Source organism: Zingiber officinale, chromosome 2B (assembly GCF_018446385.1).
Source record: "Zingiber officinale cultivar Zhangliang chromosome 2B, Zo_v1.1, whole genome shotgun sequence".
In the NCBI taxonomy this organism is placed as follows: Eukaryota; Viridiplantae; Streptophyta; class Magnoliopsida; order Zingiberales; family Zingiberaceae; genus Zingiber; species Zingiber officinale.
In genome coordinates this window covers 98,392,251-98,411,115 of record NC_055989.1, presented here as the reverse complement: position 1 = coordinate 98,411,115, position 18,865 = coordinate 98,392,251, and the positions used below count along the sequence as shown (strand labels likewise).

The 18,865-nt window shown below is 32.0% G+C and overlaps 1 protein-coding gene across 1 annotated transcript in view; it reads left to right on the top strand.

Annotated features, from left to right (window-relative positions):
• Positions 1-18,584, top strand: part of LOC122046483 (magnesium transporter MRS2-I-like) — a 39,844-nt gene extending 21,260 nt beyond the window's left edge. The window contains exons 6-12 of the mRNA XM_042607201.1: positions 4,180-4,410; positions 4,519-4,563; positions 17,239-17,283; positions 17,360-17,389; positions 17,859-17,978; positions 18,063-18,202; positions 18,318-18,584. Of these exons, the coding sequence (XP_042463135.1) occupies positions 4,180-4,410; positions 4,519-4,563; positions 17,239-17,283; positions 17,360-17,389; positions 17,859-17,978; positions 18,063-18,149 (558 nt within the window). The 3' untranslated portion in view covers positions 18,150-18,202; positions 18,318-18,584. The remainder of the gene's footprint in view (positions 1-4,179; positions 4,411-4,518; positions 4,564-17,238; positions 17,284-17,359; positions 17,390-17,858; positions 17,979-18,062; positions 18,203-18,317) is intronic.
• Positions 18,585-18,865: the final 281 nt, after the last annotated feature.

The window sequence follows — 18,865 nt, the reverse complement described above, 5'->3', positions numbered from 1 at the left end:
AAAAAGAAAAGTTGTTTCCACCTAATTCTAGGTGAATGAAAAATTGGAGAAATATGAAGTTGCGGATGGATTCTAAACCCATCCCTTCTTTAATTTTACATCAAGTAAATGAGGGAAAACTTTCCATAAAGGAATTTTTTTCTTCCAATTTTCCCTTCAATGCTTCCAAGTAAATAGGGGGTAAAATTGAGATACTATTGGACTCTTCTTTTTTTTTTTTTTTTTGCATGGATGATTTAAGATGAGCCGACCCCACCTAATGGGATAAGGCTTGGTTGTTGTTGTTGGATGATTTAAGATGAGATTGTTTGTATCTTCCAACATCTCTCTTCTCTTGGAGTTGGTGACATTTTTTACTCAGTCTCTCTTTGTACCTCCATCCCTTGTAGTAAAACCATCAACAAAAGAACCCTAATCTTACTTTTTTCTGCAATAATTTTACATAGTTGCAACTTGCGACACCATAAACATAGATTAGTTTTTTTTTTCTTCAATTCTCTTCTTTCTCTTGGGTGGATATTAGAACTTTAATTAGTCTCCTGTCTCACTTTTGTTTGCAGCAATTTTATCATTGGTAGTTGAAATGTGTAAAGATTGACTAATTTTTTCCCTCTTCTTGGGTAGATATCAGAGCTTTACTTAGTCTTCTCTTTGAAATCATCGTTTCTTGGAGTAATATTGAACATTACTCATTGTCATTTTGTCTATTGCTTTCACTATGTAATCTTTTTATTAATTGTCACTTCATCTTTATAAACTACTAAAATACGGAGAGTGAAGAAACAATATATCAAATTTTTTAAAAGATGGTTATCAACTCAGTCTAACCAGCTAACAAGTCCTTTGTTGATCAGTATTGACCATTTCACTATTTGGTTTCTCAACTATTAACTAGAATTATGTTTACATCTCTGTCATGAGTTCTTTCTTTTTTATTCTTATGTTTTAGGTAATAAATTGCAATAGACATCAATGCTTCAGTCTGAGGCAGTGATAGAGTTATTAGGTATCAAGTAATATATATGTTATGATATGAATTTAATCCCAGACGGGGATTTTAGTTATAGGATGTTCTATTTAAATTCTATAGATATTTTGCAATAATCTTTTTCTAAATAATACCAATATACATTTTCACCCTATAATAGCTTTGGTCTATAGTTATTTCCTACATTGTGTTATTAATGAGAGTTTTTTGTTGGAATTTTTCAAAACAAATGAGTTTCAAAATGTGTTCCCCAAAATCTAGAGTAGGAAGAAGAAAAGAGCTCTTAGAATACATTGGTAACTTTGGACCAACATCTGAATTTAAGTAAGAGTGAAACATTTAAAATATAGATTCATACATAAAGTTATACAAAACGCCTGACTTGCATGTGCTTGCACAAGGTGGAGTCATATACAAAACACATGAGGGTCCTAGTTAGGTGCAATGAACATGAACACTGAGGTGCACAAATGGACAGTAGTGCTATGCTTAGGGCCCACTATCACACACGCACGTCTTAGATGTGACGTGGTACATTGATACACATGACAAACGAAGCATGACACTTTGTTGACACACTTTGCACTTGGCACTTGTGCATAGTTGTGAATTGCATTAAGTCACACATTTAATTTGTTGCAACATCGGAAGTCACCCTCCACCTAAGACAACACGTTGACCAGACTGCTAATTGGGTATGGCCTTGTGTGCAAATGGCTCAAATTCAAACAAAATGGTGTGACCTGATTGATCGAGGTGAACCAATGCAATAATTGCTAGATTTTGATCATCCGAATGATCCAAAGGCTTATATCAACCAAGGGCTGTATATTGGTTTGTATATGGTCCATGAATGGGTTAGGTAAATCACTTCAAATTAATTCAACAAATCTTCTCTCTCTCTTTCTTGAGCCACAATTTTCTTCCTGTAAATGAAGTTTCAACCAAGAATTTGTGCACTCTGGCTTTGGATTTGATGATCTTTTTTTTGATCCAAGTGGACCACAATCTCCTCCTCGACAATGCAAGTTATAGAAGTGCAAATGCTAACTGGATACCATTGGTAGAGGCAAATCAAAACCTTAATGCATGTGAATATGCGGTTCTAGATCATTGATTGCTATTAGTTGATTTTATGTTAAGATGGGTCTGAATCCCACTATCTTAATAATGATGAAGCCTTAACGTGCTTCATGAGAATTTTATGATATAGAGTGCAGTGAGTCCAAATGCAGTGAGTTCAAGGATTCTAGGGATTAATCCAAAATGTTCATGAAAGCATATGGACACCCACCTAACTATAATAGTGTTAGGTAACATTTTGGCACCTTATTTAGATGAACGCCCTTTGTAATTTATTTGGGTACGTGCCTATAATAGTGTCAGGTGGTAGTTTAGGCACCTAATTTGGACGAGCATCCGCTATGTAATTTAAGCATGATAGATAGATTAATGCTCCTTTAATATGTAATTTCATCTAACATTAATATGACTTCTAAAGCATAGATTTAAGTGACAGGACATCTATGCCTACAAGAAGGATATAGATGAGATCACTGGATGTCTAAAAATATATTTTTTTAATTTTTTTTATTGTTTTTTTAAATGATGGGGGATTTTTAGAATGTTTTAAAAAAATAAGATATTCCAAAAGTGCTTTTGAAACCATGGGGACAAAGGAACAAGTATAAAGCTCTTATGGCTAATGGGGGAACTTTGGTTCCACATTTAGCATTTGGAGGGTGATTAAGTAATTAAAATATAGATTTTTGCATAGATTTGTCTTGGAAAAGGTTGAGTTAGTAAAGAAGTTATATGTTTATATAATGTTGAGTCATGTGCAAGGCATAAAAATGCCCATGTCATTATGTTCTATGCACATGAGTGGCACAATGCATGCCTACTGTGCATCACATGCATGTGTGTGTTGGGAGCAATGAGCTTTGATATGTCACTCAAATGGCACACACAAAAACACATAGAAAATGAAGCTTGGTGCATATGCAGTTTGTTGTCACACTTTGTACTCCGCACATACATTTCATTGTGAGTTGCATTGAGGTACATATTTAATTTGTCACATAAAATTCACTCTATTCAGCATCCACCTAAGCTGACACTCGAGGTGGTCAAAACTAATGATTTGGTTTGCATGCTAGTGGATTGAATCCTACCAAAGTGGTGTGGCCCATAGGCCTTGGCAAACTAGTGCATAATCACCAAACTAGGATAGTGTAAGCGATCCAAGGCCTAGATCAACTCCGAGCGGGAGCAACCCAACCAAAGTTTATAACTAGTCTATACAAGGGCTAGTGGTGATTGGAAGAATAACTTTACATTCAATATATAATTTTAATCTGGCAAGTTACCTTTTCCTATAGAACAACAGCTTTTTTCCTCCCTACTGATGAAGCTCTAACCACAGGATTTGTGCACTTTAATAGACCTTATTTTAGAGTTGGATAGATTGTGGACACTTTCTTGACAATACAAGTTACAGAGGACTATCTTCTTATATCTTAGAGGATATTCATCGGATCTTTAGGTGCACACCCTTGGTGGCAACAAATTAATCCTTAAGGAAAGTGACTACATGCTTTGGGTCTGTGCAATCAAAAACAAAATTAACTAAAAATGTTAACAGATTCAATCAAGAAGATTCCAAGAATCTCACATCTATCGTCAAGTAGTTTTTTTTCCCCGCTCAAAGTCAGGCAACATTTCAAACTACAATTTTAATGTTTAACTTGAAATTGGTGAATAAGATTCTGACTATCATGAAATTTGTTGCAGGAATTTATCTTTCCTACTAGACATGACTTCAATAGTAAAATTTGATGTGCTCTGTTCTCAAATTTTAATGCTTTTCAGTTGTCTTTCAATATTTATTGGCATTGGTTCAATACTGGATAATGTGGCCTGGTATACTAGCAGCTTACTAGTCTGAAAAGTTGAGGGTTGAGTCATATTTATTGTGTGAACTGGAGGGGGATTTCCAGGAGGAAATATATTTAAGAAAAAAATGCACAAGAATATTCAGAGCAAGAAGATAATGATTTACAAGTATAAAATAGGGTTTTATTTTGCTATTCAAAATCTTCTTTAGGGAATCTAGTTAATGACCTTAGTTTGAATTTACCATCTTTTATTGTCCACCATTTTTACCAGAAACTAAATTGTGTGGTCACCAGGTAAGGGACGAACTTGAGCAGCTATTAGATGATGATGATGATATGGCCGATCTTTACTTGTCAAGAAAATTGGCTGGACCATCTTCCCCTAGCAGTGGTTCTGGTGTTCCTAATTGGTTTCCTACTTCACCAACCATTGCTTCTAAGATATCTAGAGCAGCAAGTAGGGCAAGTGCAGCTACTATCCATGGAAATGATAATGACGTTGAGGAACTGGAAATGCTACTCGAGGTCATAATGCAGTATTTTTTTTTTGTCCAATTTTTAGGAAACGATCTATATGTCAGAATCTGTTTTTGATACTTCAAAAAATTTGTGGACGTTTCTGGAATCATGCAGGCATATTTCATGCAAATTGATGGCACATTCAACAAGTTGACTACAGTAAGTCAGTTCACTTCATCTTGGAATTCTTTTTCACAAACAAGAAGTATTATGACATGGCTAAAAAAAACTGCTATTTATATAATATGAGTAATCTAGCAATGTTAAAAGTGCCATATTCTAACCGAAAATTGGTATGGTGAATTTATAGTTGGTACTCCTGATAGAGAGATATTCACACTACTTAAGCTACCCGTCACAAAAATATGAAGTTTTAAAAAAATTCCAAGGAAAAAAGCTATTGATAATTTCAACTACATAATCATAGAACTCTCGCTTATTTCAAAAGATATTAGGTGTTGCTTTATTAATAATCATATAATTAATCCACTAGCTATGAAAGTAAACCATGCTCGATAAAGTTAAAGGTTGCGTTCACAATCTTGTGAAGTTTTATTTCCTCCCAAATTTAGGTTTCACTTGATTGTGTTGTAAATGCTATGGATGTGGTGCATGCAAAGCACAACTTAAGTACATCTTCTCATCTTAGAGTGACGCTCGGGTGATCCCATAAACTTGTCTAATACTCATTAAATGATAAAGTGAAAATTTTCATTCATTCAAATTGGATGATTGTTTCATTACCATAAACAACCATTAATCAAACAAAACTCATGAGAAATTTTTTTGATTCCTAAGATATATATAGATCACGCATGATTGGATAAACTCTTAGATTGTATGTGTTTGTCATTATTAAAAACAAAACCATGGTATGAACTATGAAATATTGAGTCATGCCTATTGGAAGTATGAATTTTCCATCCCGTTCGTCAATCAACACAACACTGGATTCAACACATCAAAATAGAAAAGAAGAGATTGAAGGAGAGAAGGGATTAGAGGGAGGGACCGAAAATTCAGATTGAGGGGAAAATGAAGAGAGGGGAGGAGAGAAGGATGACTAGATGGAGGAGCGGTGGACGAGTGCTAATGAACGGGCGATGGCGACAAGTGGGCAGCAAGTGGGTGTTATCCACTTGTCCCACCAATCTAATTTCCAACCTTTTAAAAAGTGTCACTAATCTAATTAATATGATTGTCCTTGTTATTGTATATGTAAATTTGGTTCAATTTTATATTAGCCAAAATAAATGCAAAATGAGACCGATTTGAACCTACTTGATCTTAATCACCATGTCTACTTGATGAATTTGACTCTAAAATTTGAAATATTAGTTCAACCTAGTTTAATTAGTATCTAAAATATTTTTAGAAATTAATTTAACAACAACAACCAAACCTTATCCCACTATGTGGGGTCGACTATATGGATCATTTTACGTCATTAAGCTCTATCTCCTATTATATTATCATCTATACTTAAATAAATTTGATCTTGTTTTATTGTTTCTAACCAAGTCTTTTTTTTGATCTTCCTCTTCCTCGTTTGATATGCATGTTTGTCATAGTTTCACATCGCCTAACTGGAGTATTTATTGGTCGTCTAAGTACATGTCCGTACCATCTTAAATATGTCTCTAGGAGTTTTCCCTCAATAGATACAACTCTGACTTTATTTCTAATGCTCTTATTTCTTATTCTGTCTATTTTCGTATATCCACCTTAACATCCTCATCTCTGCTACTCTCATCTTCTACTCATGTGCTCGAGTTATAGTTCAACATTCAATTCAATATAACATAGTAGGTCTAACTGCAGTTTTGTAGAATTTTTCTTTAAATTTTAGAGGTACTTTATGGTCACATAAAATATCGGGCGCCCTCCTCCATTTCAACCATTCTGTCTGTATGCTATGGAAGACATCTCTCTCAATCTCTCTATTTAAAGCTCTTGGTTCCGGGCAATTCGTCATTTCCTATCTTGACAATTGTCTCATTATGTCTAATATTGCTAAACTTAAATGCCATATATTCCGTCTTTATTCTATTAAGCCTAAAACCTTTCCCTTCTAATGTTTTCCGCCAAGATTTTAGTTTAGCATTTACTCCTTTACGTGTTTCATCTACCAAAATTATATCATCTGTAAACAACATGCACTACGGTACTGTGTCTTGAATGTGTGCAGTGAGTTCGCCCATAATTAGTGTAAAAAGATAGGAACTTAGAGTTGATCCTTGATGTAACCCTATCTTTATTGGAAATGCTTCAGTTACTCCATATGAAGCCTTTACTCTAGTCATTACATCCTTGTATATATCCTTAATTAGTTCAATATATGTTACGCTAACATTTCTCTTTTCTAGAATTCTCCATATGATTTCTTTGGGGCTCTATCATAAGTTTTTTCTAAGTCAATAAATTCCATGTGTAGATTTTATTTTTGCTCCTGATATTTTTCAATTAATTGTCAAGAGAACATTGACCCAAATTGATTTTCGGCCACGTGGTCTCCTTAATCTCTTTTTTATTACTTTTTTCCCCAAAGTTTCATGATATGACTCATTAGTATAATACCCTTATAGTTTACACAATTTTGTACGTCTCCCTTGTTCTTATATAGCGGAACAAGAGTACTTATCCTATATTAATCAGACATTTTTTTTTCGTTTTCAATATCATGTTAAATAATTTTGTAAGCCATTAAATACCTTGTTTTTCTAGGCACTTCCATACCTCTATCGGAATATTATCTTGTCCAACGGCTTTTTCATTGTGCATCCCATTTAAAGCTTATTTTACTTTTGAAATTTGAATTCTACGATGAAAATTTAAATTTGTATACTCATTTGACCTACTTAAATTACCTAAGTTAAGTTAGTCACCTAAACCTTCATTAAAAAGTTGATAAAAATATCTAATTCCACCACTCTTTTATTATTTCATGGTATTAGTACCCTATTACATTCATCTTTAATACATTTTATTTAGATAAGATCTCTTGTTTTCTTTTCTCTCACTTTAGTTATTCTATAAATATTTCTTTTCCCTTCTTTTGTATATAATTTGATATAATCGTTTAAAAGTTTTATTCTTTGTTTCATTCTCTACTCTCTTAGTTTCTTTCTTGGTTATTGTATATTTTTTTTAAGTTTTCCTCATTCTTATAAATATATAATTTTTTTTATAAGCTATTCGTTTTTCCTTCACTTTCTCTTGTACTTTCTCATTCCATCACCAAGATTCCTTACTTAGTGGTGCATGTCTCTTTGACTCACTGAGTACATTCTTGACTACTATTTTCAACTTTGATACCATCTTATCCCATGTCATATTAGAATCATTGTATATTTCACCTAATGCTTGTATTTCTACCTTCTCCTTAAATATATTTTGCTTTCCATCCTTTAACTTCCACCATTTAATTCTAGGAGTTGTATATATTTTCTTTCTATTAATACTTTAGGCGTATATCCAACACTACTAACGTATGTTGGGTAGTTAAGCTTTATCTAGAGATGACCTTGCATTTTTTACAAATCTTTCTATCCTTCCTAACCATAAGAAAATCAATTTGCGGTTTATTATTTCCACTTTTGAACGTGACTAAGTGTTCTTTTTTTTTAAAAAAAAAACATATTAGCTAATATAAGGTCATATGCTATCGCAAAATCTAATATAGTTTTTCCTACCTCATTTCTCGTTCCAAACCCATAACCCCATGTATCCTCTCATATTCCTTATTTTTCACTCTGACATGCCCATTTAGATCACTTCCTATTAAAATCATTTCATTTGGTGGAATATTTTATATTTTAGAAACTAATTTAAAATATAAAAAAAATTAAATATGATAAAATTTAGTATATTTTTTCTTGTTCTGACTTTGATGACATCAATATATTGTGTGTTCAAGCAATTTGAAAACTAGGGTTTGGTAGGATTATGCCAAACTTTTTCTCATCCTATCTATCGTCTATTAGCTTTGCTTTGAGCATCAAGAAACAACTACATATTGACATGACACTTTAATTAAATATTTTTTTTATGTGATTAAGTTTTAAAAAATTATTTTTTTAATTTATTGTATTGGAATATTATTTGAATACATGATTGCAATAGGTGTGCCCTATATATCAAATTATTTTCTTTAAAAAAACTTTATCTTTTTTAATTAAAGGTATAAAAAATTATTAACAACAATAACAACAACCAAATATTATTTCATCATGTGGTCAGCTATATGGATCCTTTGATGTCATTGGGCTCTGTCTCTTACTATATCATCATCTATATTTAAATAAATTTTATCTTATTTGATTGCTAATAAGTTTTTTTGTTTTGCTTTTCCACGTTTGATATACATAATTGTCATAGTTTCGCATCGTTTAACTGGAGTATTTTTTGATCATCTAAGTACATGTTTGTATCATCTTAAACATGTCTCCTATAATTTTTCCTCAATAGATGCAACTCGACTCTCTAATATTATTTTTTATCTTGTCCATTCTCATATGTTTTAACCGCTGTTTTATAAAATTTTTTAAAAAGTTTTTGATGTACTTTACGATCACAAAGAACACACTCTCCTCCATCTCAATTATCCTTCATGAATTATATGTAAGACATCTCTTTTAATCCCTCCATTCTTTTGCAAAATAATCCTAAATATTTAAAACTCTAACTCATTATCTCATATCTTAATAATTGTCTTATTACGCCTAATATTATTAAATTTAAATTCTAAATATTCTGTCTTTAAGTCTAAATCTTTTACTTTCGGCGTTTCCCTCTAAGATTCGAGTTTAGCATTTACTTCTTCATACGTCTCATCTACCAAACATTATTATTTGCAAATAACATGCACGGGACTATGTATTGGATGTGTTGAGTGAGTTCGTCCATGATTAGTGTTGAAAGATAGGGACTTGACTTATCCTTGATGTAACCCTATTTTATTAAAAATACTTCGGTTGATCTGCCTGAAGTATTTACTGTTGTCATTACATTCTCATACATACTCTTAATTAGTTCTATATATGTTATGCTAACACCTCTTTTTTCTAGAATTCTTCTTATAATTTTACTTAAAACTCTATCATAAACTTTTTTTAGTCGACAAATATCATGTGTAAGACTTGTTTCTATTTCTGATATTTTTTAATTAGTTGTCTGAGAAGATGTATGCCTTTTAGCATCGACCTTCCAAGTATGAATAAAGTCTTTTTTTCTAAGACTCTTTCTTTCATGGTAATTCATTAATTTAACTTAATACTTCTATAGTTTGTATAATTTTGTATATCTCCTTTATTCTTAATACAAGGGAACTAAGGACTTACCTTTATATTTTTTTTCTTTTTCAGTATCAGGTTGAATAACTTTGGAAGCTATTCAATACCTTGTTTCCCTTGACACTTCCATATCTCCATCAGAATGTCATCTAGTCCAACTACTTTTCAATTTTGTATCCCATTTTTTCATTAAAGCTTGTTCTATTTATAAATTTTGAATTCTATGATAAACTTTAAATTTCTATACTCCTTTGGTCTACTTAAATTAACTAAGTTAAGTTGATCACCTATTTTCATTAAAAATTGATGAAAGTACTCTTCCATCGCTCTTTTATTTTCTCGTTATTCAATAGTAGCTTATCATATTCATCTTTAATACATCTTATTCGGATAATATCTCTTATCTTTCTCGCTCGCTTTAGCTATTCTATAAATATTCTTTTCCCCTTCTTTTGAGTCCAATTGTTGATATAAGCATTCAAAAGTTTCATTCTTAGCTTCATTCACGGTTTTCTTGACATCTTTCGTATCTACTTTATACTTTTTAAAGTTTTCTTCATTTTGCAGATTGTTTGTTTTTCTTTTACTTTCTCTTATACTTTCTCATTCCACTACCAAGATTCTTTATTTAGTGGTGCACATCGCTCTGACTCACTACACTTTTGATTGTCATTTTCAACTTGAATGTCATCTTATCTCATGTCGTATTCGAGTTACCATGTATTTTTCCTAATACCTGCACTCATATTTTCTTCTTAAATATGTTTTGCTTTCTATCTTTTAACGTCACCACTTAATTCTAAGAGTCGTGCACATTTTCCTTTACACTATGCTTGAGACACATATCCAACATGATTAACTTATGTTGGGTAGTTAAGTTTTCTCCAGAGATTACCTTACAATCTTTACAAATCTTTATATCCTTCTTAATCACAAGATAGTCAATTTGTGATATTATTTCCACTTTTGAAAGTGATCAAGTGTTTTCCTTTCTTGAAAAACATATTAGCTAATATAAGATATGATATCGCAAAATTTAATATAGTTTTTTCCTTCTTCATTTCTTGTTCCAAACCCATAATCCCATGCACCCTGTCATATTCCTGATTTTTCACTTTTACATATCCATTTAGGTCTTCTATTGAAATTATTTTGTTTGACGAAATATTTTATAATACCTCATCTATGTCATCCCAAAACCTAGATTGTTTTCATCTAATTCTACTTGAGGTGCATATATGCTAAATTCATTAATAGTTTCTTTCACCATACTATTTTGAGAGTTATAATTCTATCTTCCTTTTTAACTATTTCTACTAATTCATCTTTTAGCGAACTATCTATAAAAATATCTATTCTATTTCTTGTTATACTCCATTTGTACTATAATTTAAAACCCGAATCTTCTAGCATCTTTATATCTCTCCTATCTATTTTGTGCCTTGTACATATAAAATATTAATTCTTCTCTTGAACATCCTATATACTACCACTATTAAGCATTCTTATATTTTATATTCCAAGTTTAATTAATTTTTTTTATAATATTTGTTATCTAACTTCTAGTGTGAGAATTTTTGTTAATTTAATGTCACATCCAAGTTGTTATAAATATATAGTGGTCCTTGTCGAGGCAGATTCATTAAACATTTGTTTGAAATTCAATGGCTAGCAACTTAATGCAATTGTCACCCTTTTTTAGGATGTAAATGAACCAAACGGTTCGCGAGCTATTCGGAGCTCGATTCGGTAAAAAGCTCGTTCGAGTTCGTTCGTTTATCTTATCGAGCGGAGCTCGAGCTCGAGCTCGATTTCGAACTCGACAGTTTTATCGAGCCGAGCTCGAGCTTAAGGATATTCGGCTCGTGAGCTCGCGAACATGTTCGTTTATAGGCTCGCGAGCCAAAAAAACGAGCCTTAAATTGAACCAAAAAAACGAGCTCTAAAACGAGCCTTAAAATGAGCATTAAAATGAGCAAAAAAACGAGCTCTAAAACGAGCTCTAAACGAGTCCGAAAATGAGCTCGAGCTCGCTTAACGAGTTAGGCTCGTTAACTCTGATAATCGAGCTAATAATGAGCCGAGCTCGAACTGTTCGCGAATAATTCTAAAACGAGCCGAGCTCGAGCCTTGTGATAAAAGCTCGATTCGAGCTCGTGCCTGAATATAACTTAAATGAGCCGAGCTCGAGCCTAATACTGTTCGGCTCGGTTCGGCTCGTTTACATCCCTACCCTTTTTCATCCTAGCTTTGGACCGACAATGACGGATTTATATAAAAAATGATTAAATTTGAATTTAATTTTATCAAAAAAAAATTACGAATCCAATTTTCAAATTTGATTGAGGCAAACCCAATCTTATTTATATTATATATTTTTAACAAATTTATATTTATAAAATTAAATAAATTTAATTATAAAAATTGAAAAATCTAATTTAAGTCTAAAATATGATATACTACCTCTCAAAATTAAAGAAAAACTTCTATCTCTTTATTTTTTGATCTCTCTAATAATTATAGTTACATGATGCAAAATTAAATTAAAATCAAATGACAGAATTTTGAATTATTTATTTAGATTTTATCAAATAAAATTCAAGAAACAAACCGATTAAATGCTCAAAAAATTTTATGAATATAATTTAAACATACATAAAGCCATAAAAATATACTTCCATTTCTAATAAAATTAGATCATTTACAATGAAAGTCTCTTGGGCCTTCAAATTTAAAATTGTTACAGAATTATAGAATTCAAAAACTAAACATTCCTTAGTTTGTATTAAAGAAGTTTTCATCTTCTCATCACTCATTCTAGTATTTCACGTGAAGACATAAATAGATTATTAGTGTAAATCATTATGAAATAAAAAAATATATAGTATAAAAGTGACTAAAGTTAAAAGTTCAATTTAATTGGTTGCAAGGATTTTGTTGCTTTAAAAAGTGAGGTGATTAAATTAATCCACAAATATAAACAAAAGAACAAACATGTATTAATTATCTAATTAATTATTAAGCAAACAATTAATTTTAATAAAAAAATAATCAAAAGATATAACATAAACTAAGTAAAATCAATTATATTTTTTTAATCAATAATTCAATTAAGTATTGAAATTGTACCAACACAACTTGATATAGTACCAGACGTTTATGATTCGAGTCGGACATTGAAATTCTATCACGACTTAAATTTTTAAATATTGTACAAAATTATTTATATTTATTGAAAATAATATATTGTGAAGGGGAGCCTTCGTGCAATGATAAAGTTATTGTCGTGTGACCTAGAGATTACGGGTCCAAGTCTTGGTCTCTTGCAAAGTAGGATAAGATTGTATACAATAGATCCTTCTCCGAGACTCCGTATTGGCGGGAGTATCGTTGCCCTTTATTAAATACAGAATATTATTGCTATTAGGTCCGTCAATGACCCAATGTCACCGCAGAGGCTATTACATGCCAATAATCTTGAAACTATTATCTCATAGTCTATTGTGGAGTGTGTTTCTCAACTATTATATGAGACCTCAAATGATTGATATACTATACCCATGGTTTAAAATTTTGAACAATTTGAGTTTTTGTTTACGATTGGAAGAAGATAGTTTCGGTATCGTATCATGCCGTGCTAATATGATTTTTGGTATTTTTTAAAAATATAAAATATATTAATTAAAATTTAAAATCTCAACCTAAATACAACAACAACCAAGACTTATTCCACTAGGTGGGGTTGATTATATGAATCATTTTACGTCATTGAACTCGATCTTCTACTATATCATCTATACTTAAATAAATTTTATCTTATTTTATTGTTGCTAACCAAGTCTTTTTTGGTCTTTCTCTTCCTTGTTTGATATATGTGTTTGTCATAGTTTCACATAGGTGGAGCATCTATTAGTCGTCTAAGTACATGCCTGTACTATCTTAAACGTGTCTCTCGGAGTTTTTCCTCAATAGATGCAACTCCGACTTTCTCATACTCTTATTTCTTATTCTATCCATTTTCGTATGTTCACACATCCACCTTGACATCCTTATCTTTGCAACTCTCTTTTTCTGCTCATGTGCTCGAGTTATAACCCAACATTCAACTCCATAAAACATAGCATGTCTAGCTGCGATTTTGTAGAACTTTCCTTTATATTTTAGAGGTACTTTATAGTCACATAAAACACTCGACGCTCTCCTTCATTTCAACCATTCTGCTTGTATTCTATGTAAGACATCTCTCTTAATCCTTCCATCATTTTACAAAAATGATCCTACATATTTAAACTCGTCATCTCCTATCTTAACAATTGTCTCATTACGCCTAATATTGCTAAACTTAAATTCCATATATTCTGTCTTTATTCTACTAAGCTTAAAACCTTTCTCTTCTAGTGTTTCCCATCAAGATTCTAGTGTAGCATTTACTCCTTCACATGTTTCATCTACCAAAACAATTCATTTATAAACATGCACCACGGTACTATATTTTGAATGTGTGTAGTGAGTTCATCCATAATTAGTGTAAAAAGATAAGACTTAGAGTTGATCCTTGATGTAACCTTATCTTTATTGGAAATGCTTCAGTTACTCCGCCCGAAGTTTTTACTCTGGTCGTTACATTCTCGTACATATTCATAATTAGTTCAATATATGTTACGCTAACACCTCTCTTTTCTAGAATTCTCCATATAATTTATCTTTTGCCAGCCAATGTTAACTATGATAAATGTTCAATGAATGGATCTATTAAACTATTGTGCTAATGCTAGGTTATTCTACATCTCCAGAACTTGGGTGTAGTGTTAAATATGTAAGAATTCGTGTTGTATGGTATGACTGTAATGTATCGATAAAGATCCCTACATCTTCATGAGAATTTGAGTGTAGTGTTAAATAGTCAAGAATTTTCACACCATAAGTTGGATAAAAACAAATGTGATAGGAAAATTAATAGTCTAAGATTTGGAACACGGAAGAACCCTCATTGGTAAATCAATGGAGGTATTAGATACTATGATTATGAGAATAATTAGTATTTTGTGTATACAAGAAACAAAGTGTGTAGGCGAGAAGACAAAGATGATAGAGAACTCGGGTTTTAAGTTATGGTATACAGGAAGAGTAAATCAAGAAATGGAGTGAGAATTATTGTAGATAGTTCGTTAAAGGATAATGTTGTAGGATTAGTTAGAAAAGGTGATAAAATTATAGTCCTTAAGATAATAGTGGCGAAAAAAACTATGAACATAATTAGTGTATATGCACCGTAAGTAGGATTAGATGAAGCTACGAAATCAAGGTTTTGGGACGACTTAGATGAAGTATTATAAAATATTCCACCAAATGAAATGATTTTAATAGAAGATAATTTAAATGAGCATGTCAGAGTGAAAAATGAGGAATATGAGAGGGAACATAGGGGCTATGAGTTTGGAATGAGAAATGAAGAAGGAAAAACTATATTAGATTTTGCGATAGCATATGACCTTATATTAACTAATACATTTCTTAAGAAAAAAGAACACTTAGTCACGTTAAAAGTGGGAATAATAAATCGTAAATTGACTTTCTTATAGTTAGGATGAAGGATAGCAAAATTTGCAAAGATTGCAAGGTCATCCTTGGAGAAAGCTTAACTACCCAACATCAAGATAGGTTAGTAGTGTTGCATATACGCCTCAAACATAGTATCAATAGAAAGAAAATATATACGACTCTTAGAATTAAGTGGTGGAAGTTAAAGGGCGGGAAGCAAAATATATTTAAGGAGAAGGTAGGAGTACAAGTATTAGGTAAAATATATGATGACTCTAATACGACATGGGATAAACTGATATCAAAGTTAAAAATAGTAGCTAAAAGTGTATTCAGTGAGTCGAAGGGGCATATACCACTAAATAAGGAATCTTGGTGGTGGAATGAGAAAGTATAAGAGAAAGTGAAAAAAATGAATTGCTTATTAGGAATTATATATTTGTAAAATGAGGAAAACTTAAAAAAAAATATACAATAGCCAAGAAAAAGGCTAAGAAAGTAGTGAATGAAGCAAAGAATAAAATTTTTGAACAATTATATCAAAAATTGGATATAAAAGAAGGGGAAAGAGATATTTATTGAACAGTAAAGTGAAAGAAAGGAAGACAAGAGAGCTTATCCAAATAAAATGTATTAAAGATTAATGCAATACTGTACTAGTAAACGACGGAGAAATAAAAGAATGGTGGAAGAGATATTTTCATCAACTTTTTTAATGAAAGTTTAGGTGGTCAACTTAACTTAGCTAATTTAAGTAGGTCAAATGAGTATACAAATTTAAATTTTCATCGTAGAATTCAAATTTCAGAAGTAGAATAAGTTTTAAATGGGATGCATAATGGAAAAACCGTTGGCCAAGATAATATTTCGATTGAGGAATGGAAGTGCCTAGGAAAATAAGCTATTGAATGACTTATAAAAGTATTTAACATGATATTAAAAACGAAAAAATGTCTGATAGGATAAGTACTCTAGTTCCCTTATATAAGAATAAGGGAGACGTACAAAATTATGCAAACTATAAGGGTATTAAACTAAGGAGTCATACCATGAAGCTTTAGAAAAAAGTAATAAAAAAAGATTAAGGAGACCACGATGACCAAAAATCAATTTTGGTCAATGCTCTTGACAATTAATTGAAAAATATCGGGAGCAAAAATAAAATCTATACATGATATTTATTGACTTAGAAAAAACTTATAATAGAGTCCTAAAGAAATTATATGGAGAAATCTAGAAAAGAGAGGTATTAGCGTAACATATATTGAACTAATTAAGGATATGTACGAGGATGTAATGGCTAGAGTAAAGACTTCATACGAAGGCCACTATGATCGAAAATCAATTTGGGTTTATACCTGGAAGGTTGACAATAAAAGTTATACATCTTCTTAGACAATTAATTGAAAAATATCGGGAGAAAAAATAAGATCTACATATGGTATTCATTGATTTAAAAAAAAAACTTATGATAAAATTTCAACCTAAATATAAAAAAAAATTAAAAAGAAAAAATGTGCCCATGGAGGTCAATGTGGACCTCCACGGGTTGCGGAGGTCTTCGCCAGGGACCTCCGCGAGGTCGTGGGAGTGTCATGATCCGTAGAGATCACCGCACGACACCTCTGCTATAGATCACTGTGATCTTGGGCAGCTGATGGTGTCGGTGCCGAGCGGCGGACGAAACGGTAAATGTCATATGTTTTGCTCGGCACGGTATGAAATTTGATGTACCACAATTATCTTTTTTTGTTGCGAAGAGCTAAAATTTTGATGAAAACAAACATTCTCATAGCCAAGGATATTCATTCCAAAGCCAACCCTATTGATTGCTTCTCTCATCAAAATTAATTATTCATTTATCAAGCATGTTCTGGAGTAACTGAAAATCTTTCAAGTTAAAAATTTAAATATCCCACGTGCTTGTGTTACAAAATGTACAGTCGAATGTAGTCAAGAGTGGATATTCCAACTCGTTGATTGACCTTTAACTTTCATCCAGCTACGGGAATATATTGATGACACTGAGGACTATATCAATATTCAGGTACCCCTCCTCACTTTCAATGGGTCAATTTATACTAATGATTAAGACTTTCAATCACTATATTTTTGTTTGGCAGCTTGACAACCACCGAAATCAACTTATTCAGGTATTACCATGCAAATTTACTCAACTGAGAGATTCTTTTCTGATGCCACTAGCAAGCTACATTATTTTAAGGGAAATACTTTGGCCCACAATCTGTTTTTGTAAAACTTGTTTCTGACTTTCAAAGACGTCAGTTTATCATGGTGGCTTTGCAAACTCTTTTGAAAGATGTCGCCTATCTTGGTGGCTTTGCATACTCTTTCAATTTGCAAGCATATTTATCTTTGTTAGATCAACTAACTACCAAGTTTATGTGACTTTTAATGATCGTGCTTTGAATTTAATATTAATGAAGTCAAGAAATTGCAAACTCGAACTTTTATAGTCTAGTTAAATTGATATTTTTAAAGTCTAGATAGCATTTTGCAAAAACTCATTAGGTATCACATTTAAGCCAATTTTCCATTATTTAACCATAAAACATCATAGTTGTATGGTAGTTTGTTGATTGCTTACCCTTTGTACTCCAGCTAGAGTTGTTCTTGAGTTCTGGCACGGTGTGTCTCTCACTATATGCATTGGTTGCTGGTGTATTTGGAATGAACATTCCATATTCATGGAATGATGGCCATGGATATGTATACAAATGGGTAATCTGATCATTGAATAAAGTGCTTTATTTACAACGTGCATCTACATGGACACCTGGCTTAAATAATATGATTGCTTCACAGGTTGTCATTATCTCTGGACTTGTATGTAGTTTTGTGTTTATTTTCATTATTGCTTATGCTCGCTACAAAGGACTTGTTGGGTCTTGATCCACATAAGTGTACAAACTGGAGGAGCTACACATCTCAAAATAAACATTCAGGTTGTCTTCCTAGTTTTTCTGCATTACACTTAGAATCCTCCATCTTAAACCAAGCAAAATGCGGGTGGTGTTTTCTTATTTTTTTTCCCCCTTCTTGTTTGCTTGAATCTGGCAGTTACAGGAAATTGTTTTTGAAGCTGGGGAAGACAAACCACATGAGGATCATCGTCGGTTTAGTGAATCAAAGATCTTGTCTATATTCCCGTACCAATGCCCGAAGAAGCATAGGAAAAATAATTTTCTTTGAGTTTGTTAGATTGAGCTATCAGTCTGAAGTCATGAGCATCATTGTTGTCTACGATATTGGAACAACATGAAAATTGTACGGTCAATACCTATAAATGTTTAATCAGCATATATTATATTTAATGTGTTTTGGTTACATTGATTTCCTCTTTGATCTGACAATATAGGTTTGTTATTTTTTTTATTCATTTTTGAAGAAGGAATTGTTTTTGAAAATAGACCTGAACTTAGAGAACCGATGATCGATACATGGTGTGATGGGTCTGGAGATGGCAGATTTTAGCTGTCTAATAATCTCATCGGCCAAAGGCAGGTTTCCAGGGCTGATGAGGAGCTTTATAAGTTTGATCTAGGCTGCAATGTGAGCTGAATTCTCCAATGGAGGAATCTTTGGGAGGTAAGGGTGGGTCAATTTTG